The 25,685-nt window shown below is 30.6% G+C and overlaps 2 protein-coding genes across 2 annotated transcripts in view; both read right to left on the reverse strand.

Moving 5' to 3' along the window:
• The window catches only part of LOC134531638 (uncharacterized), a 46,890-nt gene extending 34,843 nt beyond the window's left edge, over window positions 1-12,047 (reverse strand). Inside the window, exons 1-2 of the mRNA XM_063367399.1 lie at window positions 10,988-12,047; window positions 6,399-6,580 (exon numbers count right to left, since the gene is read on the reverse strand). Coding sequence (XP_063223469.1) covers window positions 6,399-6,578 — 180 coding nt within the window. The 5' untranslated portion in view covers window positions 6,579-6,580; window positions 10,988-12,047. The remainder of the gene's footprint in view (window positions 1-6,398; window positions 6,581-10,987) is intronic.
• A 2,894-nt stretch (window positions 12,048-14,941) lies between these two features.
• LOC134531641 (uncharacterized) lies at window positions 14,942-24,789 on the reverse strand. Its single transcript, XM_063367403.1, has 5 exons — window positions 24,705-24,789; window positions 23,505-23,671; window positions 22,779-22,917; window positions 19,134-19,376; window positions 14,942-16,053 (listed from the first exon to the last, which is right to left on the reverse strand). Exons 2-5 carry the CDS (start codon window positions 23,667-23,669, stop codon window positions 15,875-15,877), a joined length of 726 nt encoding a protein of 241 aa, XP_063223473.1. The 5' UTR covers window positions 23,670-23,671; window positions 24,705-24,789; the 3' UTR covers window positions 14,942-15,874.
• Between the last annotated feature and the right edge of the window lie 896 nt (window positions 24,790-25,685).

A 25,685-nucleotide genomic window follows, 5' to 3' on the forward strand; every position in this document is an offset into this window, starting at 1 on the left:
TGAATCTCGGTTTTAAATTATTAATGTCGCTGATACGTTTTCTGTCCACATGTTGCTTCACATAACCCCACATGTAAAAGTATAATGGCGCTAGGTCCGGAGAACGTGGTGGCCATGCCTTCACAGCACCGCTGTTAAAATAGGTTTTCGTTTGATTTCTTGGACATTGCCCTGTGATTGGCTGAGGCTTGCCGGCGCTTCTTACGAAGCACCTGGCGCGAGTAAACATGGGAAACAAGAATTTTTTGGACAGCTTGTCCTGGGGCAGCTTCCAGTCAGAAGTTTATGAAAGGAGAGAGTTTTACCATTTAAATTGCGCATGCGGGTACTACGGTATTATAGTGTTTGTCCGCGATAACACCAAGGACTAAGTGTGATATAAATTATAGCACATCTCACCCGCAATCGCTTACTGAGTAAATTTTTGTACGATCCAGAGACAGCATCAGGCAGGCCATATTCCGAAAATTCGTTGGGCACAAATTTTAGTGGCGCCTGTCAGATTAAGGCTTATTAACAATAATATGCAAGTGTTATTTAATGTTTATTATGTGGCTTAAATTACCAGCTACTGTTTGCAAACTCTGTTTTGGTGTCCCGAGGCCTATATTTATTAAAAAGCAGACAAACACGGATATCCATAGGTCAGAAGTCCTGTTAGTGATGTCTAGTAAACTACCGATTACAACTAGCCATAAACTTAGAAACATAAACCCTGAGATATTAAATGTGTAATAAACTTTGAAATTATAAATTGGAATGTATAAATATTGCTATAATCTGTGCCAAACTTATTTCGAAGAATAAAATATTTTACTTTTTTTTTGTTTATCTACTTGCCAAGTTTATTTAATTGAAAATGTTGCGAATTTGGTCTTTGGTCAATTGATTAGTAATTCTAAAATATCAGATAGTAAAATTTTGCAATTATTTTAAAATTTTACACTTGTATTTATTTTGGCTTTATCTACCACTTACATTGTCACATCGTATAAGTTATTTATTATGTTTACAGTTTATTTTATTTATTGACCAAACTTAAGATCTGTTTTATCTGTACAATATATATATATAAAGAGTAAAAAAGAAGAAACAATTCACATAAGTGTGAACCAAGGTTTGCCTATTAAGATAAGGTATATCTACTTTGTGTGTGGCGTCACAGTATGAATAAAATAATTTTCATCTATAGTTCAATGTATTGAATTTATAATCATATTATTAACATCGTACACATAAAAACGCGTATTCCATAGACGAAAATATGCAATAACGTTATAGTTCATTATCATTTTAAATAAATACATTTTTACTAAATAGGCTATATGTATTTTACGAATTAAAAGGATGCTTGTTAAATACATGTACAAGAAGATAATTTAACTATATGTATTAAATGATTCGTAAGAATTTTATGATTTCAAAGATATTCTTATTTTATATACATATATACCTCTTTAAGACATGGGTAATATTTTTTTTGTCATGGCAGCTGAGCATGTAAAGGGTTATTTATATCAACCTTACCTTCTGTTATAAACAATGTCCAATGGTTCGATCCCGACACAATAACTTAAAATTTTATAAAAACCTATAAATAACACACGACCTTGGCAACTCTCATAGAAAACCCAGAATTATAAGTTACGTCATCGTTTGCATTCCAGACCCCACCCCTTTCTCCTTCTCACCTTCCTTCGCTCCTTCGCCACCTCCATTGACCAATCAGGATGTCGTCTAACTGTTATTTTCAATCTAATTCAGTTATGTAAGTTATTGCAATAGAGTCATTCATTTTACTTTACTATTCATGATGTAAAATATCTACATGTAAACTTTAAGAAGTTTTCAATTAAACACATTATTTTCCATTGTGTAGTATATTTAAGTCTTCCTTTAATTTAGCTTGCGAGATTTCATTGGAAGCCCAAATATAAGGAAAACAATAATTCAGCATACTCATGATAATTAATGTTTATAATGCCTTGTGGCCTTGAAATTATAAACATTATATAAATAGAATTTTATAATTGTTTTTATTCTCTAAATTTTTAATCTAATTACATTATATTAGAATAAATCCAAATATAATACTACGTATTCATCATGAATTTCATTGTACATGATTAATTATTTTTACTTAAACAAATTAATCTTTTAATACATCTTTCAGCGAACAGTAATATTCCTGTCACATTAACAAACGTAGCCCCATAAAAACGAGTCCGTATTGACACTTTATCAACATGATGGTATTTGTAATTAACTTAAATATAAATTTATAGAGATCGTTGTATTTAATGAACACAGTCACTTACATCCTACATGGGGGTTGATAATACGTCCTTGGGAATGATAATGTCGAACACGGCATGAACTCAGAACCGAAGAAAAATGAAGGTAATTTCGTATATTGAATTGAAGTTATAAAGTAAAGGTACATGAATTGAATTAATCCTAATTCATTTAAACATATATTAAATTTGGATTTAAAACATAACTTTATATATAAATATTATGTGATTGATACAGAGCAACAGAGTTGCAAAATTTATTCAAGTACAAAATTTGGTACATTGATTATTATAATGAAAATTTTGGTTACAAAATGAATTTTAAGATATTTAAAAAATAAACAAACTTCATTTTATAGGAATAAGTTTCTTGTAAAAATATAAAACAGAGTTAATTAAATTATAATGAATCGGCTTTAACGTAATTCATTTTTTTTCAATTTCTTACGTTTTTTTCCCTTCAGAACTTGACATTATGTAAATGATATATGTAGTAGACTGTTTCAGAACATTACCACAATGGTTGGCAAGTAAAATAAAAAAATAAAAAAGTTAAAACTACACTGAACTTTTGATTAATTGAAAAATTGTGCATTTAAAAAGAAAAATGTTAACACGTACCTAAGTGAATGATTTTTTAATTAATTGGCAACCAAGCAATTTTTCGTTGTAATCTATTTGCGTAAATGAGAGTTTATGGTTCTTTTTTCTGTAGGTTCATCGATTTGTAAATATTTTAAAAAATGGTACAATTTTACTTCACGGTTGATGAAAGTTTACCTACTTGAACTTAATACAAGACCACAAATTAACCCCATCTATTTTTCCGCCACTTAAAACAGAACTTGGACACTACCTAAAAATTTTTTCCTTTAATTTGTTTCCAAATTAAGTAAAAATTACTGTCTACGATTGGTTTCTAAAAATAAATAGGTGCACTTTTGCATGAAATTAAAAAAAAAATCCCTTTTCCCAACTCCTTAAACTGATGTTTTTCTCTTTTAAATACAATTTTTTTATGAGTGTTAATGCTTGATAAAAATATATTTTTTATGAATCAAAATTCATGAAAACATGATCTATAGAATGAAATATTAAAATATATCGGAGAATTCTGGTAGTAAGCTTCGCACGGTCACACCTTGTTAGTGGGAGAGATGTACATTCCGAGAGGAGTCCCGCGTTATCTGTAGCACAAGTCGAGGGACTGCTTGTAAACCGGGCACCAGAAATGAATCGTCATGAAGCGGAAGTATTTATTTAACTTTTGAGAGAATAGTAATTGATTAATACATAATTTCGAACAAACAACAAACATTTTTCTAACATAGATGAAAGTGGTATCCAGTTGACCAACAACCCGAAAAATGTCTTGACTTAAAGGTGAAAAATATAATCATGTGGTATCTCGTGATAGAGGCAAGAAATTCACTAAAGTTGCTTAATTTTATTCTTAAAAGTATTTATACTACAGTCTTTTTAATGAAAAAAGCTTAAATCAATAAATAATTAACAGATATATTTCTTAATGGATCAGAGTTTTACGTGAATCCCAAGTAATCATTCATCACTGCAGATTGGTTTCTCAGATGGTCTGAGAAGTATTTTATACCACGAAAATATGTTGGTAAGAATATTTCATTCCAGAATTTACTCAGGAATGCAGTCGATATGTAAGAACTGGCTGACAAGAATTATATAATAATAAATTGACTGCCCAGTCATACTACACAGACTTTTCAGCCATTGTAACGAGCTTTCTTTGGTCCACTGAAGTTGTATTACATCAACGAGGCTAAAGTGTAATGCAGTATTACAATGACAGAAATAGCACCAGATATCAGGATGAATATCTTATTGACAAAGCCTGGGAGAATGCAGCGTCAGTTGGTAATGCAGTTGAGGGATTTAAGGCGACAGAAATATTTACTCACTAACAAACACTACACTTTCTATTAAATTTTTTGTTTCGGTAGCCATACTCCATATTTCAACCAAACCTCCTGCCTTTGTGTCTACATCTAGGGGAAAATCAGTTGGAGGTCCCGAAGATCATGCGGGGAGCAATTTGTCTTCCAGCACTTGAAACCTGTCTGAAACACAAGTCAAATTCAAAACGAATTAGACCTGCCTCCAGACAGTCATACACAGTCGGCGCGAAAGGCCAACAAACGGGAATTTGGGGAGGAGAAAAAAAGGCCGGATTACTCACCAAACAGGGTGTAGATTCAGGGCTCACGAGATGTCTCGCGCCCCCATCAGGATGGCGCGCACCGAGAAATCGCGGATGCGCGATAGAAACCAAATTTTTAGGAAAATAATTTTTTTTTTAACTAAACATGACTTTTTCTAAAGACTACATCTGACTGGCTACTTTATCACTGGGATCACATCTCTAAAGACAGCTGACTACATTATTGTGCACACGATTTCGCAGTTGCCGCGAAAAGCCTGTTAGCACAGAGGACGCCGAGAAGACGTGGTAAGTAGCCGAGGTCAGAGAACTAAGTGCCGGTGATGGCGGACAAGGCTCCTAATTAAATCGGGCGGTCGGCCCTAGGAAAAAGAAGGGGGAAGGCTCGGCCCAGGGCCGAAAACATGCGGAGGTGCCCGAGAGGTTGTAAGCACGACTTCAGTTGTTCGTGCCGAAGAGCGACTGCTGCGGTCTCTACCGGCAGGTACAGGAAGCAACAAACAATCGACTTCTACAGGTCGCGAGGAGGAAGCATAGGGCCTTAAGGCGTAGCTGGTGGTGTGCTCTGGCGGCCTAAGGGGAACTAACGGAGGCGGTGAACTGACCCGCCGCCAGGTGGCACTGGCGTAGGCTCTGCTCGCTGGCCACCGGGGCCGAAGTAGCTTTTTCTGTCGCTAGATATCGTGGAGGTCTCTGTAGGACCAGGGAGAATGTCCTTGAAGTAGGCCATCGTCTTGGCTAGGTTCACGTCAGGTCACTGCTCCTAGCATAATTTCTCAGAACTAAGAGGGGGGGGGGGGGGTTGGAGAGAGAGGGGAGGGTGGACAGAAAACGCCACTAAGCTGGGAATGGAGGTCCACTGGAGACCCGTTCGTGACGAGACTAGCTAGTCTCAGCAGGCCTCTAGGAAGTAGCAGCTTGCAGGCCACAAGCTCCTCTATGCAATTTTGGACAGGCAGGGAATTAATATTACAAACCCAGGGCGTGACTGCAGGCGAGAGAAATTTCAACCGGCCTGCCAACGTCCACATTAGACAGCAAAAGATCAGATAGGTCCCTGAGAAGTTGCCTCGGTCCACTGGCACAAAGTTTAAACACGTGGCGTACACCGGCCTAACAAAGAGTAAATCACCCCTTTAGCAACCAGATAAATTAAAAAAAAAATATTCCAAAAAAAATTTAAAATTAAAGTAAAAATTTAAAAAAAAGTGTGGAAATGCCTAATTTCCGGCACACAACCAAAGACGAAGTAGACTGGTTTTGGTGCACGAGATGTTGTAAATGTCTCCACGAGTCATGCACGTTGGACAGATTGTTGGGTAATTCTGGTGTTAGAGGGAGGATGAGGTAGGAATTTCAGAACATGAAAAAAAAACTACTAAGCAAGGCATATCTCCGCAGAGGTTTGGCAGATCTCCCTTATGCTGCGAGAGAAATGCTCAAAAGTAATTTTTTGTGAATTAGTATATTTGTTACCTGTATTAACCAATATTTCAATTTTAATACTTCATGATAAGATATGTTCGTAAAATTTCTATATATAAAAAAGGTCATAATTAATAATTCCAAAATAAATTTTACATTATTAGTTAAAATAATTTAATTATATATATTTTTAAGTATACATACAGCTCATATCTGTATTCATGGCTATGTTATTGGATTGTGAAATCGTAAATATAATTTTGAAACTTCCGTATTTATGGGTATGAAATAATGTACAGATATGTCATTTTCTGCAATAAACCATCTAATTGAGAGATTAATTTATTTTTTTCAAACCAAACAATTTTTTCAATCACATGACTTTGTGCAAGCGCACTTGGCGTTTTTCGTTCGATATTATTATTTTACTTTCCTTCATTTAGAACTTGAATACAAAATGTCGCAAAAAATAAAATATGAATTACCTTAATGCTCCCAAGAGTAGTCTTCCAAACTCCGGTCTTGTTGTTGCTACCAGAGATATTCATGTCTCTGTATGTCACTTCAGCATCGGAACAATTAAGAGATGTGGCACTTGTTCCACATGTTAGAAAATATGTTGTGACAAGTATTATATGGTGTTTCAAATACCACATTCGCATCATTTCTGTTTTACATAAATCAGAAGACATTTTAATTTACCACACACATTTGATGTTATAGCTAGATAATTTTGATATAAACATTTTTGTTACATATTATGAAAACACAAAAAAAATTCTAGTTTTAAATTTTTTAAAACTTATATATTTATTATATTTAATGAAACATTAATATAAAATAATCGTTTAGGCAAGAACCACAAATAAATATATTATAAGAAAATTATTTTATTAATATCAAAATAGATCTTCTTAACTGTTATAAAGTACACTTTAAGAACACTACGCAAAACAATAAGTAAATAACGGTAAGTTTAATTAGGAAACACCTAAAATACAAAAATTAAAACAACAGAGCTTTAGTATTACTGAATTCCATGCTTTTGTTAATATTTTAACAAAACAAAATCATATAGAAACAGGCAGATTTATATATAACAAAATTTACGTCGGTTTGTATTGGTATTTTTATAATATAATGGTAAAAATATAGTTTCACTGTCTTGATATGTTCAGGTATAGATTTGGATCAGACAGAAAAATAAACATCCTTTAGTATTAATCTGTTGAAGCCCTTATCGTTCTGCTACTATATAATTAATTATTATTATTCGTAGCAAAGTATAACATCAAAAGCAGATATAAAAATTGATTAAAATATTTGTATGGATTAAAACTATAATAAATATGGTTTTAATTTTTTCCTATAGTGAAATGTTTTTTTGCATAAATTTAAATTGAAATATTAAATATTTCTATATATATTTATATACATGTATATATATAAATTTTTATGAGAGAAAGTCAAAAGTTATTTTAATTTATAAAAAAAAACTAATATTTCAGTACGTAATTATCTTAATATATACAATCTTTACTTCAATTTATGTATTTTATAAAAGAAAATATGTAAATAGCAGTTTTAAACCACACTGCAAAAAAGTGTAAATTCACACATTTAATTTTGGTGCATTTTTACATTTTTCGACATTAATTCGGAAAAAAACATACTAAGTGTAATGTAATTTTACACAAGCTAGTGTTAATTAACAACAATATCGCGTAATTTTTCACCAAATGTATGTATCATATTCTAAAAACCCAGCATTGCTGTAAAAATAAACAGTTTCCGTTTAAAATAATCACTCATCATATAGCTTTACATCCACAATGTCCTTGTAAATGTACTTAAAACATGAAGTAAAATAATATTTGTTATTGTCACGTGTTAATTAATTCATTTGTATCCCCAATATCCTACACTTAAAAAAAATATATTTATTTTCTCTTCGAAGATGGAGTACTTTTTACACGTAATAATGGGTAAGTTATGAAAACTCACTGTGTGTAATTTTATATTCATTATAGCCAAGACTGTAAAATAAACCCCAAAACGTAAATTCAAAAAAACATTGTCTCTGTTTTTTTACATAAATGTTGGTGTGAAATTAGTTCTGGTTTGGTAAATATAAAGTTAATAAAATAGGGGCACACATACCTACTGCAAAAATACATTTGCAAGTGGTTTATTTTTCTTTACGTGTTTGATAATATAATATTATTCATTAGTCAGTGCTAAGTTTCTCCTCTATTGGAGTAAAATTACACTAAGAACTTAGTGCACAATTACTTTGACGCAGCATGTAATAGCTAGTGCTTAAGAAAGTGACGGTAGATCCCGTGGCAGCTGATTACGTAGATTAAAATTTTGCAAGTTGAATAAAAATGATTAAAAGATGCAGTCATTCATGCTGGCTTTTAAGGGACGTATCTATTATTCAAAAAAATATTCCTACTTTATATATCTTATGTAATTGCAACCTAATGTATAAAATTATTGATGAAGCAGGAGATGAGTTATTGTGACGATGGTTCGAGCCCGCACACCGCACTCGGGACTTCGTAAAGACATCTTTAAGAAGCATCACTAGCGACGACTAGAAGCAAACCAAATAACCTTCGATGATATCATTAAAAGTGAAAAATTGATTTATAATTTTATTTTATGAATGATAGAAACACAGAAAGAAGCGTAATTTTACACTATGTTACACATCCATGCACTGCATGGCTATATAGAAAATAAATATGTAAATTTAATTTTAAGCTATTTAAATTACTCAAGCAATTTTGAATGCTAAATAGTGAAATATCCTGACAGTAAAGTTTAAATTTAAACCTTATTTGTTGCTGTTTTTGGAAAACCAAGTAGTGTCTTTAAACATACGTGTGTAGTTTAAAATACTCTTACACGTGGAGATACAGCTTTCAACTACATCGATGTAAAATAACACTTTTTATACAGTGAAAATATAGTTCAGGCTGACATAAACAAAAAAATTTAATTATTTTGAAAGTTACTGAAAATATTTCTTTTAAGATTCAGAAATGTGTTTCAAATACACATATTTCACACTGAACCATTCAATTAAATAGTAAACAGAAAGTTATGTAGCAGATACATAAAATTATTATGTTATTTTTTCCTCTTCTTGCACCTGAGATATATTTAAAAAAAATCATAACTATAAGTATTGACACTTTAAGGTATATAAGTAGGAATTCGGCAGTGTAATATTTATTATGTTTAGTGCAGCCTCATAAAATAATTCAGAAAGTATGGTAGTTGTGAAGGGCCTTTTACAATTAGATAGTTTTAAGGTTAAATATGAAATACGTTGCTAAAATATTGATGTTATTGCAAACTTTGTTTTAGACATTTAATATTTTTCTTTTTATACCTAAGCATAGGATTTATAATGTAGTTCAAAATTGGCGTTTTTAAAATTGTTATCATCCTATATAAACAAAATGTTCACTTAGTTTCTTTTGAGAATGCTGGGTCAGTTGTGATATTAATTTAATATACGAAGATGTCACTTCCAATTCACAGAATAAAACAAGGATTTATTTAACGTAGACCTATAACAGAATGACATGAATCAATGAACATGTAGGTTGAAATCCACAAGATGTTCCAAAATGTTCCTACATTATTTTGAGAGATAATATATTATTTCAATTGAGGAATTTTTGATTGAACCGTCTTGCTTAAATCATCTGCGTGATATTCCGGAAATAGTGTTTATCAATACATAATTCTTAATCACATGTTAAAATTTATAACAAAATTTTCTTTACATAAAAACAATTTTTTAAAAAACATGCAAATGTTATAATTATTCAAATCCGTGGATAAGTATAGTATTTTAAATCTCTTTCGTTAGGATTTTTGCAAGTTGTTATCTAAAACGGTACTCAATTATTGACATTGGGTAATCTTTGACACATTTACGCATTTTGAAATTATTATTTTTACTTATAAATATATAATTAATATTCAATTTGCTTTATGAAAAATTGACTTGATAAAAAATAATTAATATACACTCATTATTTTTTATAAATTTTACTGGCAACCACTCACTAGTAAAAGCGTTAAACATTTAGATTATTAGAAATTTTGAAACTATTTCTTTCTACTTTTAACAAATAATAACTTTTCACCCCTAGGAAAACTGGACAATGGTTAAACTTATGTTTTATAAAAATATATATATCATTTATATGCTGGACGAGCAATCACCAAATTACAACCTTTAATTCTGTTTTAAATAGCTACTTATTATTATAATGCGACAGAGTTTAAGTATTTATAATTGTAATTTAAAATTTGTTTAAATATTTAATTCTTTATTTCTATTTAAATCTGTGGGATTCATTAACTAAACGTCTAAATGTAATGCAGTTTAGAGTATAAGTATAGCCAATTTGTATAGTTTAAGTAAAATGTTATAAGTGACATCGTGTCAATTAAATTATGGTATTTCAGACATTTAACATATCAACAAATTGAGAAATAACAATTATCTATAACATTCTATAAATTACTCTAATTTTTAAATATATATATATATATATTTATTTATTTATTTATTTAAGTGTTTATCAATTCCAGACACTCATATTCAATTTCAAAAATATATTTTATTTCGTGGTTTGGATAAAGAAAAGATATATTGGTTTTTTAAAAGGTCCATAGTAAGAATTTTTTTTTGTTTCCAAAGTAGTATTTTACGATACTAACATTCTTAAAATCACAAGCACAACATAACATCATATTTTACAATTTGTATGTTAAACTAGAGACAAAATTATTAAATTGTTAGGAAATTGTATGTAATAATGAAACAAACTGTTGCGCCTATATAATGTTACTCGCGTAGAAACGCTGTTGCTGTTAGTCGTACTAGTTATCATCAACTATTATTAACATAATTATTATATGATTAATTAATGTTCTACACTTGTAGGATGTGTTATGTCATTGGAAATTAACATATTAATTTTAGTAAAGAAATATTTTACAATGCATGTGCAAACATACAAACATACTAATAGAGGTCTCGTACCTTGTCTGGAGGAAAATGAGATAGCTTCGTCTGCTTGGCAGCTTGGCTGCTAACTTTCTTTCCCGTTTGGAACACACAATTACTGTTTCTAGTAGTTAAAAGCTGCAGGGGGAGAGAATTGCCGCTTTGACAAGACAACGAGCCAAATTAGGTCTAATAGTCCCAAGGACATTTCTCTCAAAAGCTTCAAAAGAAATAATACATCAAGCCCATCTGAGACGCTATTCCTTTTTTTTGTGTTTGACGTAACTATTTTCTTCATCTTTACGTGAAGTGATTGTTTCATCAGTGTTTGTAGTAAAATAATTTTCAAATAATATTTTTTTATATGCTCATAGTGCATTTCAACCATTTATTTGTGTTTAATATTAAAGTAAATTTAACTTTATTTGTGAAATTGGTTTACCACAACTGATTTTCAATACTTATTTAACAAATATGTCAGTTTATTTCTCAAGCAGGTTTCATTTTTTTCCATTGCACTATGCAATGAACTAATCACGGTGCTGGGTCGTCAAACACCCGACAGAGCTCCGGGCGATGAAGTAGCATGTTCGTAATTAAAATTTATATTTCATGTTAAATAACCAAAAGCATTTATGAGCAACTAACATAGCTGTAGAAATGTTTTTCGGAGTTTCATATCAATTTATTTTAGCAGCGATTAAAGCTAAATTTATATTTCTTCGTGCGTTTTTATCAGAAAATTTGTAAAATATATTGTAAGTAGAAGATGTAATTTCAGGTAAATTTTATGTTAAAAAGTTTGCCGTAGGATTAATTATCATGGCTTAAAGTGCTACAGACGCACACCACTACCGCGAAACCAGCATGTCAGTTCTGCTTCTAGCGTGCAGAGGCGAAGAGGCGTGGTGCGCAATTCAGTTTCATTACTAAGCGCTTCCGCATTCTTTGTAGCTTGTGCGCGCATTAATATGTCCGGATCACCTAAACTGCTACAATACTTGATATTCTGGGAAAAGTGAAAATGAAAAAAAAAAAAAAACCTACGTTACATAAAATCTGAAATGTAAAATGAGAAAATATATAAATTTTCGTATTACATTAAAAACCAATTTTTATAGATATTTTATGAGAAGTGGCTATTATTAATATCAAAAAAGTCGCATATTATTAGAATTTTTAAGTTTTATTTTTATTTTACGGTGTGCAGGAATTGATTAATTTATGATTATTGTACAAAAAGGTTTCCATTTAACTTAAATAAATATAAACATATATACAACTAAATTGTACATGCAAAATAATGATTTTTTAAAAACTAAAACGTTGTGAAGTTTTATAGTTTATTTTTTAAGGGTTGTCAAGCGGACAGGTTTGAGCTCAATTTGACGTCTTAAGCGTTGTAATTTGATCAAAAATTCTTGTTTAAATTTTTAGAATCAAGCTTTTAATATGTTCCCTACTTAATACACAATAATGGGGCCATTATTTGTTTGCCTTCACTTTAAAATTTAATTTAAAATTTAAAAAAAAATTTAAAGAATTCTTAATATTTATTAACATTAAATTGTTAGGTTTAATTTTTTTTGTGAAATAAATTTCTTCTCTGATTTCATGTGTTTCGGTATTTTATTTGTGAAACCTTTTTATAACAAAGTAATAATTTTAATATTTTTTAGCAACCATAAGGAATTCCTTAAGCCATACTATACATAAGAAGAAGAATCTAAAACGATTTGCGTTTAACAAAATAATATCGTCTTTACAAATTATTAACTCTAAAAAAGTAAATGTTAATTTCTTATTTCTATATTAGTTTAAATCATATGTATTCAGTGTTTAACTATGCATAGAAGTATTTACTATGAATTCTTTACAATTTTAAATGGAGAACTCACCCAAGTATTATAGCAAAAGTATTAAAATTGATTTACTTGTTTATTGTAACATTTAACATAATTTTAATTTTTAAATTGATTAAACATTTTATTCTAAATAAAATATAAAAAATTATATTTTCTTTTTTAAATACGAAATGTTTTATATTTGCCTGATACCAGTTGAAATTTTTCTTAACCAATACAAATGCCATAGATCCAGGGTTTCAAAGTGAAATATAAATGTTTCATTATATTTTTGTTTATTCAAATCCTTCATAAAAAGGTTTTACAAGAAACAATTATCTTAATTGTCTCTAAAAAAAGAGTAAAAAAGAAAACATATTAAGTGCATTTATTTTTGCACAGACCTGTAGGGCAAGAGTCCTCAGTAATACATTCTCTATTCATGTACTTCTGTAAACTACTGGTGAGTTGGAATCGAAGGTACGACCATCGTAAATGGTATGTTACTTATAAGTGGACTTGAACATTACTTTGAAGGTTTTTTTTTTTTTAATTATTCTGAAATTTTTTTACATGACATGTATTGAATATGTGAATTATCTGATTTAAACTATAACAAATGCAACTGAGCATGGATGTCTTACTGAAGACGTGAACTCTAAACCGTTTCCGCCAAAAGTCGAGAGGCATCTAACAGCGCCATGACGATCAGCAGCTACAATTGGCTCCTATGTGTGGAAAAGAACTGGCATCGTGCAAAGCAGGTAAGTTATATGAGTCAATTACAATATTAAACTAAATTAATTATTTTAATGTTTTATAACTAATTTAATCACCGAATTATTCATAGTGAAATAACGGCATTAAAAAAATTGATAGTGTAAAAACGTAGAACTACAAAAAATACATATTTTTTAATATTTTAAAAATATTATTTAAATTTTTCAATGTAAAATAATAGAATTTCAAAATGAAAAGTATAAAATAACATTACACGATGTTTTACTTTAAAATTATAACGTACGTAAGTTTATATTAAAGAAATTTATTGTAAACAATTATATTATAATCATTTACAAGTATAAAAATATAGAGTTTCACATTTGTTTTAGTACAGAAATATTTTTATGTTGTAAAATTGTTGCTAGCATCTACTTACTTTGAGAATGTTAAGGTTTTGTCTATCAGATACTAATCATAACCACTAATTGACTGTTTATTAATTAATCATATATGCTGATTTAATGATTTTTTTCTGCCATTAAAATCGGTAGTTTGGTTTCAGAGACCGCTCTGGCCTACAGGCTGAAGAAAATGGAATCTATCAAAGTAGGTATTTTTTTTTTGTTTTGATATTTTTAGTACCAAAAATATAAGGTAGAGTACTAAATATCAAGAAAATGATAACCTATAATGTAAAATGTTATTTAAGAAATCAATACATATGTTCATTCTGTTATTTTTAAGAAAATATTAAATTGTCCTTCAATCATAATCTAATGGGTGTGCATGCACTGTTTTTTTTTATGTGACACTCCATATCAAATAACTTAGATGCGTATATGTATTAAAGTTCTAAACTCCTGATTTGAAATGGTATTTTTTAACTGGCTAAAAAACACAGTTCATTTCTTTAAAAAATATATCACATTGATATATTTAAATAAAAATGTTTTGTTACTTATAAGTAAACAAAGTACTTACAATAAAAATTTATATTCTTTTTTGTAAATTATTTTTAAATGTAGAAAAAAATTTCATAACAGTTTAGATCAAAACATTATTTCAATGAAATGAATAAATTAAAGACTTTTAACCACGTCAATATAAAAAAAATATTTTTTACTTTTTACATGACATTGGAATCACCATCATTCGAGTAGCATATATCGTTCAATGGTTACGAAAAAATTTGAACATATTCTTAATTAAAGTAATATAGTAATTATTTGATGAATTTATTAACCCGTGCACTAGACTCTAAACTAATATTTTATTAAATCTATTTAAATTGTTATTTATAATTACTGTTTTATAACTAACAGTTATATTATTAACATATTTTAAAATTTTTGATAAAATTTATTTTATGTTTATTTTTAAACTTTTTAGTTAAACTAGTAATTATTTTTAGCAATCGGTTATTTTCAAAGGTTTTTCATAATTTGTTTAAAAAAAACAATCGGGTTTGATATGCTTTACAAGTATACTTGTTAAAAACACAAATCCGTGAAGCAGTATTTCATTAAAATGAAGGAATATAGTTAAAAAATAACGGAAAATTAAAAATTTTAAGTTATGCTTCCTAAGGCGCGTTATGATAAAAGGATTAAAGTGAATTTTTACAATACCATGTATCATGCAACGAAATTTTTAGAGATTAAAAAAAACTAAATACAAACAATCTATCGTAAATACAAATAAATAGGTGCGTGTACCATGGTACGCGCGTTAGGATGTGTGAAAAAAAAATTAATCTTGCATGCAAATAATTTATAGAAAATAATAAAAGTTCTGGTTTCATATTATAAAGACTTCAGGTAATTCTTAAATTATATCAAATAAAAAAATTAAATAAATACTACCTTAAACATACGCATAAAATTACTTGAAAATTCACTTTAAAACAATTATAAAATATATTTCTGTCACCAATATTCACATTGATTATATTTTCAAATCACTAAGTTTTATGATTAGAAGCTCAATTATTGTTGTTGTTTGCATTTGGTCCTTTTTCATACTTTCAATTTTTTGCATGTACACGCGCATCGTAAAAATTAATTTTTAATCATTTTTTTTTCATAATGCTCTTAAAGAAGAATAACATGAGAGTTTTTAATTATGTGAAGTCTTTTTCCTACAAATTAACTTATAAATGGTTTTGTAATTGATTACTGTCTTCTTTGTCCTGAATTTGCCATTAAAGTGAATCTTGTGTTCGTATGTCCTAAGCGTTGCCCTAGGTTTTAAATGCTTGTTGCTGTCATTGCCATGTTCAAAAGTACTACATGGGTACTTGTCACGCTAAGCAACCTGCCAGCACGTGCTGGCCTCAGAGGCTGCGGAGCGCGCGCCGCTAGAGATGCGGCCTGGCGCGCAGGGCGGACGCCGGGTGGTTCTCGCAGAAGAAGGCCAGAGACCAGCCGCAGTCGACCTCGTTGAACAAGCCCTCCTTGCGCAGCGTGGTGCAGGAGTCCGCGAGCGGCTCCGAGGACTCCGCCGAGCCGTCCAGGATGGCGTCGTAGCCGTGGTAGTCTGCGCACACGAGCCTGCGCTTGCCGCCACGAGAGCAATACCGCCCAACTGGCATCTTCGACGGAACCAACTCTGTGGCTCCAAAGCATTCTAGCGGACGATTCTCATCCACCAATACAGTTTTTACGGCAAAAGCTTCAAAGCTAACGGCACAATTGCACGAAAAATGGAACTTTGAGATTCGCCTAGATACACAAAGCAGACACTGCAGTAGGAACAAATAATGCTTTATGGGAAAAAAAATTATTCAAAATGTGGTTTTAAAGCAAATGTTCAACTAAAACATAATTAAAGTACAAAAAATTAAGCAGTTTTGACCCTGCTGTAAGGAAACCTAAATGTTAATTAGGTGGTATCGTTAGATAAGCAACGATAATTGAAATCACAAGCTTATTTTGACACAGGATGCGTCTGTCATAAACACTTGGAAAATACAATAAATACGGCCTTGGAGAAAAATAGCTTTTGCAGTGTCATGTGTTTGATTTGTAAAGTTTCTCTCTATTATTCATAAAATTGTATTTCAATGTAAATCAAATATAAACTGTGCTGCAATTTTTTTAGTTTATAAGGAAGATTTTTATTAAATCTCTGTTCTAAATTGAATGTCATTTCTATTACGATGCTCTTGTTTATTACTATATTTTTTATGTGAGATGGACATCGTTCGGCCACCAGTTAGAAGACTATAAAAATGCCAGTAAATAGAAGATACCTCAATTTTGAGCCCCCTTTCTAATACAATAAATATTTTTTTTACTATGACCTTTGCACAGTACTTCGATTGAATGTTGCGTTTAGTAAGTATAAAAAACATAAAGTTAATAAAATATTAAAATTAATGAAAACTGAAGCTGTCTGGAAAAAAATAGTCTACCTAATCACTAGGCTTAACAGTTTAGACACGAGATAAATAGTAATATTTCAAAGGACATTTACTAGAAAATTACATTATTTTATTTTATTAAATCGTTAATATGTACGTTTCCTAAGTGCTCTACAAACTGTGTGGTCCTGAATGTGTAGTATAGTTTCCATTTACTATGTAGTTATTAATAGAAGGAAATCCATAAGAAAAATCCCATTTAGCTCAGCCTTCATGCGTACGCGGATAAGTGTTCTGAAGGAAAGCATCCGTAAATACAGCTCTAATTATCTATGGAGAACATTCTGGTGACTTAATGTAAACTATCAACTTGGAGCATTCAAGTAATCTTTGGAACATTCCTGGAACTTGTTTTAGAATATTCTAGACAATTCTGACGCATTATGAAAAAAAATAGTTTTTTATGTTTTTTAATTATCAAAACGTGTAAATCGAACTTTTTATATATAAAATGTATCCAGAAGGATATAAATTTTTTATATAAAAATTATTGTTCGTTTTAGTCAATTATATCAATGTTAAATCGTTATCATATCAAATTTTGCACAGTTAAAGTAGGAAGATTAATGATGTACCTCTTGTAAACCTCCATTGGAAATACCCTAAATATTTTATTACATAAGTTAAAATATAACCAGATTATTAGCCCTTTTCACTAAGCGTTGCAGGTATTAAAAATGTTTTAAGTAAATTAATTTAGAAAAATTATAAGACTTACACGGTTTATATGGTTTGTACTACAGGTAATATTGATATTATTCTATTTCCTTATTTAGTTCATTCTATTCAGGGAGGTAACTTAATATATAAAAATGTATAATAAGTGTATTGAAGATTTTGTTTAAAAGGTAAAATATACTTTTATATCAATTAAATACTGACACTATAAAGGAAGCCATGATTTTACCATAGGTATATATATTTTTTTAACCGTGTAATTTTTTTTCGTTTTGAGAAATTCGTAAGTGTTATCAAAAACCGTTTCTTATAACAGGGTTTCGTTCTTTTCTGTGTATGTAAAATTTCTTGAAGTGGATGGAAATTTATTTTTTCAATCTAATAAATTAATAGTAAGGTTAATTAAAACATTATCTTTCCCTAATGGAACCGAATTTTGTATTGAATAATTTGATCTAGATTTTATACTTTTTTTATGGTTCAGTCTGAAGTTAATTTTTTTAAAATATTATCAATGATTTTACAAAAAATTTATTTAATAATGTAAATATAAATATATATAAATAGCTATGAACTTTGCAGTTGACGATTATTTGTGTGTTTAGGGACCACGAAACGAAAAATTAGGAAGAAATTAGCAACAATACCCCAAGAAATGACAATTATAAAAGGTAGGCTTTCTTGAAAAAAAAAATATTCAATTTTAAAATAGATGGCCAATCGTCCAATATTATGTTTGGAAACTCGGTGGATGAAAAATGAAAACAAAAAACACGAACGTCAAGTGGGAACAGGGACCCACGAGAGCAAGTTTTAAAGTTAGACACGTTGATTACTAAATTATGTCAATGATAGCAACAGTTAATCATTGTAAAAAACTTTGAAATAAATTTGGCATGAATATGGATCGGAAAGTTTCCGAATGGGAGGAGATGATCGAGGAATATTCCCAGCTAACTCTGTGAGAATCGCATTGAAAAACGATTAAGGCATCGCATCCTGATTTATAGCAAACAGTAAACTCCTAAAAGTGGAATCAGTTGAAAGCGAGTTAAAACTTTTGGAGATTATAATCTATTGTTTTAAACTAACATAAAATATATGTATTAATAAATTGTTTGACGTAATGTTTCCTGGGAAACCTTATTTAACTAGTTTTCCAGTATTATTATCTTCGTCAGAGCATAAGCGTTTATTATTTATAATATATATTTCTGTAGCAGAAATTTGTCTCCCCAAATACATCGTGGACGGCATGGTCCTCGAATAAAGAAAAGACAAACAAATTAAATCAGGGATACTAAGGGTGTAATTTGCCATTGTAATATTGTTAAGGAAAATCTCGTCATTGGCCCGAAGTGATTTCAGTTCAGATGGTGAAAGTTCTAAGCCAGGATGCATGGAGCAGGATGCGGACCGCTGTCCTACGCCACCTTGCTCGGTCAGCGGACTGATGACAGAGAAACAGGCGACGAGGTGTGTACCAGCCACTTAGCGAGCAGTGCGAGGCACCCACCGTGTATGTTGTGATGCTGGCGCGACACGCTCCTCAGGATGGTGACGTACGCCTCGAAGATGTGGCGGTCGAGCTCCTGCGAGGAGAGCGCCAGCAGAGTGCGCAGCGTCTCCACGTCCCGGCGGCCCCTGACCACGGCGAGGCGACCGCCGTCCCGCTGGCAGTACTTCTGCGCGTCGAAGTTGGCCATCATGGGCCACTTGACCAGCGTCAGGTTGCCGATGGTCAGCGAGTGCTGCACCACTGCGGACACGCCTCACTGTCAGGTTGCCCATGGTCCTTGAGGGCTACACCACTGCGCACGCGCCTCACTGCCAGGTGCCCATGCATCACTGCATCAATGCAGTCACTCCCCAATGCCAGGTGGCTTTCCGGTCACCGCCGAGCTTGCATCGTCACGTTCATATCATCACCCCTTTACACTTTTTTTTTTAAACTGTATTAGTAATGATTATATTGCGGAGCACAAATGCTTCAATTAAAAAAAAAAACATTTAATAGGAAATAAAGTAATTTTAAGCAAACATTAAATAAACATTTTTATTTGGAAAATAAATATTTATGAAATATTTGTGAATTTAAACAAATTATTATATTTTTTTTAAAAATCAAAATACAATTTATAACGCTACAGCGTATAAATAAATAATAGTTTTATTGACTCTCAGAAGTACATTGTTGTACAATATTGCGATAATATATCAAAATACTGGTATATATGATTACATTTGAATAAATAAATATGGATATTAATGTATAGGAATATTCTTCATTAAAGAAATGAGACCTTTTATTTGAGAATTACTTCTTTCTGAAATGTGACACATGCAAAAAAAATGCCTCAAAATATATTCCAGTAATTTATTAGGCATTTTATGGGATTGTTCAAAAGCAATATATACCTATATATATTAATTAATTTTAAATAGGCCATATTTTAAAGATTTTTTCCTAAGAAATTAAAATGTGTTTGAAAAATGCATTTTTTTATTCTTTTCACGTTATTTATACGTGTTCCATTTTCAACACATTTAATGATGTTTCTCAATTTTCGTAGCAATTAATAAAGTAGCAATGTCATATTTACCTACAAAAGTGGCACAATACTGTAAAGAATGCGACACTCTGCCAAGGAATCCTGGGTTAAAAAATGACCTCTGTGTTCATTCAACCCATTTTAACTTCAGATAAATCACAGTGGCTGTTATCAATTGTTTGCAATTTTAGCCTTTATACCACACCATTCTCAGCTTTGGTGCGGATTTTCATTGCTAATGACTTTTTCGATTAAAGTAAGCTTTCAATTAAAAACAGTTACTTTCATTTTCTTAATTTTCCCTCAAAATTAAGGAATTTTGATACACAAAATAATTATCGCCTTTCGATATTTTTATAAGTTTTGACGTAAAAATGTCTATTCACCCCTTACAGTAAAAGTTGGTTTAGCTTTCTTGTGTGAAAAAATACTGTGGATAAGAATAGACTAATAATGCATTTAAATTGGTTGAGCCAGCAACAGTTACATTATTTCTGAACGTATTTTTAGCGTAGTATTTATTTTGTCTGCGTCAAATTTATTGAGATTTATTTATTGTGTAACCATTAAACTACTATTTGTAGCCATTGTATTAAAGAGATTGATAGTAAAGTTACCGATTACTCTGAAACATTGGTTATGATTTAATCCCAACGTTTTCCCGGAAAATCAATGGCGCGTACTCGAACTGTGGCATTCTGTAGTTTCTTTATTCTTGACGACAAAGAGGTCATTGGAATAAAATTGAAAGAGAGCAAGTTAAGGGAAGCTATCAGCTACGGCCTCTTGTAAGGAGTTCACTCTGCAAGAACAACGGGTAATATCGACCACGAAGAACATACATCATTATGGCTGCAGAAGAATTCTAAACTGCTTCTCTCGATCTGGAATCGTTGCTCTATTTGGTTTATATATCTGTAGTAAGTGTTAACATTTCTGGAATTCAGAAAAGTTGCAATATTAGAAATGAGACATAGATAGCAAAACTAAATTGAAGATATATTTGATTAGCCTGGCCACACAAAATAACTAAAACTTTTTTTTGTATTCATGTTGATTAAAAGATAAGCGAGATATTAAATATAAATGGTCCAACAAATATTAACATGTTTTGGAACTGACAAGTACTTACATTGGGATAATTTTCTGATTAGTGAACGTCAGTTGATAACTCTCGCGAGCGTCTGATGAAACATACTGGTGCTAACCGTGGCTGGCCTGAAACCAGCAGCGAGTGCGTGACGCTACTCTTCGCCACAACGTTTTACTTCGTAATTCTAATTTTATAACGAAATTTAACATTTTTTCATAAGCACATTTTCTGGCATTGATTCAACTATTATAACATTTATTTCACAAAAATTTAGAGTTTTGCATTGCACCGCGAAATTACTCAAACGTTTACTGTAAAACATATACCTATATGAGTATTTTTTTACAAAATATTTATAAAGATATTGAGAGTAACATATTTTTGATTATATGTAACGATTTTCTCAATAAAATTATTTATACACGATAGTAGTAGCCTGTAGTTAAATTATTAGAATAATAATTCTCTGTAAACATATTTTTAAATGAAATTATTGAAAATATTAATCATTATTTTAAAATGGGATTAATAATAAATATTTCAGAAAAATTCAATTTAAATTCCTAACCATCCCGACATATTAATACACTAATCCATATTGTCTCGCGGACAGCGAGGTCGCCAGAGACAGCTACGCCCGACTGCCATGCACTGGGTGGAGGGAAGTACTTGGCTTTGGGCTAGGGACTATCCCAGTGTCGGCCTTTGGCCTGCAGTGGTTTTGGAAACCCTTTTGAACCTTCAAGCATAATGGCTGGACGGGGGTTCCAACCCACTTCCTCAGAATTGCGAGCCCAAGGTCTTACCATTTCGCCACTATGCATCGTTACCTAGGAGCACCAAATACACAAAATCCTAGATATTAATTTTTTTTAAAGTGTATGGAAAATTAATACAACCTTAAAATGAGCATATATGATTAACGCAAACTAAAAAAATAAATAACTTGTAGGTAGTTTAAAACACAATAAAAAAATAACATTTCTCAGCAGCTACAATTGTGTTTTTTTGATTTACAATTATTTTTACACTGTGATTTTTTTTGTATTAAAAAAATAAAAAATAAAAACATATTTTTCTCCTGTGTTGTTTAGATTTATCGAGAATTTTTTCATATGTTTGGAGATAACACGATATAGAATCAAAGATAAGAACTGAAATTTCACTGGAAAATGCAATGAGAAGTTCAATATTTGTATTTTTAATTATAGAATATCTCTATCATAAGGGTTATTCATCTTTTTAATTAAAATAAAATCATAGATTGAAGAATATTGTAAATGGCTAAGATATTTAAACAAATATAATTAACATGCTGATTCTAAGGAAACACACACACATATAATGCGTGATAATATTTTAAGCAGGTTTGCATAAAACAGTTCCGGAATTGATTTTAAGGAAATATCGCAATAAATATTTTTATTGTTTTTTCTCTAATCATCTTTAAATCACGAGTTTCAAGTGACTGTCTTCATAAAATGTCTCAGACTACCTTGTCACTATATTAACAAACCTCGTGATTCCGACAAGTTCAACTTGCCTAGGTAGGGCGGGTCGATGGTCCTTCGCTTTCTCCTTGCTGTGAGAGAGTGAGTGCTAGACTTGATGGCATTGAAAGGCATTCCGCTTTGAATTGGAGTGGCATCAATTTTCTGAAAATTTATTTCATATCTTAAACTTAAGAAATTTAATTTACGAGTTTTTTTATATTTAACATAATTTTAAAAATCATAAAAATTCAGTTTATTGCAAAAACCAATAGATCGTAAAAAAATACCTAACTAATTGAATTTATTTGATTAAAATTGAGAAAGCATTTGACTAAGTAAATTCATATATATTTCAATCACCAAAAATATTAATACTAATACCATTAAAAGAACAATTTTAAAATTTTATTAATTGCAGTACAATAAAATTGATCAATTTTTTTTCAAATTAATTTTTACAGTGAAAAAAAAAGTTGCTTATAATAAAATGTAATTCATATATTAATCCAAAATAAACATTTGGTTTATTTGACGTTTTCTCTACAGTCACCGAATAATAAATTTTTACTAATTTTTTGTAAAGATAATTTTTATAATTGTACTATTGTTAGACTATGCATTAATAACAGAAAACGTATTATCATTAACACAGAATTGTTTAATTGAAACATAATATAAAAACTTTGAGTAAAAACTCATGAATTAACATTTTATAAAATAATTCTTAATATTAATTTATAGCTACTCACTTGGCCGTCCGCTTTTGTATCCGGTGTTAAATTTGTTCCAAAACTTGACTGCCTCTTTCTCGCAGCATAATCCCTCAAACTGTGGGAGGCTGAGCAACACAATGCAACAGCGAAAATCGTCAAAAGGAAAACAACAATAGTGACGCTCGTACGTAAAATATTCATACCTGTAAGAATCACGATATCCTTTATCCATATATCATTTTATTAAAAAAGTTATAGAAGTAAATTTAATTACTTTTGTTATAGCGAAGCACATGTTATAAAAAGCGTAAACAAATTTATGATGAAAGTAAAAGTTTTTACATTTTAATACGTTTTAAGTACTGTACTAACATTTCTAGTGGAGCTGATCCCGTTATTTGGCCCTGCTATAAAATTTATAATTTTGTGGGAAGAATACATGTGAAATAAGAAAACTTGGAGTTCTATAAAAAGATTCAAAGAAAAATTTATTTTTAACAAATCAATAAAAATAAATTAAAAAATAAATTTTTTCAAGACATATATTATATTATTCTTAAATTTAAGGTCTATTTCAAATGGTGTTATATAAACTTTTAGTTTGTATTTATATTTTATTTAGAAGGGAGTAGGTAATTCTTTTTTAACTTAACACATTAAAGAATATTATACTTAAAATATGTACATATTAAAAAAAAATATTAATATTATAAACACCTTGGACTTTTTTGTTCGTAATCGCAGTATGTTTACTTGTTAATTTGCTTATGGCTCGGAGGTTACAAAAAATATCTGGTGTTATAATGTTAGTTATATATTTACTACAGTTATAAAAACTTACAAAGTTGTATTAAAATTTACTGAACGGAAAATACAATTTTATTGAAATATTTGTCATACCTTTTTGAAAAACCATTATATTTCGCTTTTAATAGCATTAAAAATGTCATTAAAATTTTGTCTCGAATGGGAAATAGTTTTATGTGATTATGCATTCTTATGAATTTAAAACTATTAAAGTGTTTTACTTACAGAACATAATTACTTTTATATCACTTTATACAAAGAAATTTTTTGTACAAATATAATTTTGTTTGTTTCCATCTGTAACAACAAAGCAAACTTAAAAGTACCGGTAAATATTGGCATAAAACTTGTTGTTTTGAAGATGTTTCCCAAAACAATCACAAAAAGGAACTGATAACGAACTGTCTGTCGCGAAGCGGCGCACCTAACCTGGCGCCAGGAAGCAGGAGCAGACAGCGCTGCTGTGGAGTAGAGCCGCTCGGACGAGTGACTGCAGGCGGGTGTCCGACTGTGGTGTCCGAGTGCGACCGCGGCGGGCTAGTGACGAGCTCGCAACGAGATAAGTACAAGGCGGTGAGCCGACCGTGGGCGGAGAGACTCAGGCGGGGAGCCAACTGCAGACGGTTTCACGGGCCTCGCAAACACACTCACACACATTCATTTATACATGTAGAGAAACCAAACATAATAAAAAAATAAAAAAATTCTGGCTTCTAATCGAACTCTATTCTATCTCAACAATAAAGAATTTCACAAGCTGACAAAAGCTGTTTTTGTAATTTTTATTTCATATATTTATTTTTTTATTTTTAACTTTCATCATTTTAATTGTAATTTTAATTATTTAATTTACATATTTTTATTTCTTTCCGTTATTTCTAAAATTAATAGATAACGTGCTTTGGTTTTCTCCATTTGCTACTGATCATTCCTGACAATATTTTTATGGTATTCGTCGCGTGCTTGTTATTCCTGTCGAGACTTCTGCTGATTTTCCCAGAGTGCTTCTGGTTATTTCTGAGAAATAAATCTCAGCAAGAATATTTATTTTTACTTAATGAGTCACGAAATTTTATTTAAAGTTACATTGCAATTATCACTAAAAATATTATATATCGGGTGGAATTCAAACTAAATACTTCCATTACTCAGTCAAATAATATGCCTTGATATGTCTGAGAAGCACTAGCATGCAAAATGATCTTCCTTCTCCTTGATGTCTAGCGAAACTTTCCTTATGTTACGACCGTTTGTGAGCATCCCACATCTCACATAAAAGAAATAAAGATTTTTACTTCAATACAAAAAGTGACGACATATGCAGGCAAGAATCAGGATTACTTGCAAAAAGTTCATTTGCATGAGATAAATTAACTCTCGCAGCTGAATGGAGTCAAAGACAGTTAAGAA

Source organism: Bacillus rossius, chromosome 5 (genome assembly GCF_032445375.1).
Source record: "Bacillus rossius redtenbacheri isolate Brsri chromosome 5, Brsri_v3, whole genome shotgun sequence".
In the NCBI taxonomy this organism is placed as follows: Eukaryota; Metazoa; Arthropoda; class Insecta; order Phasmatodea; family Bacillidae; genus Bacillus; species Bacillus rossius.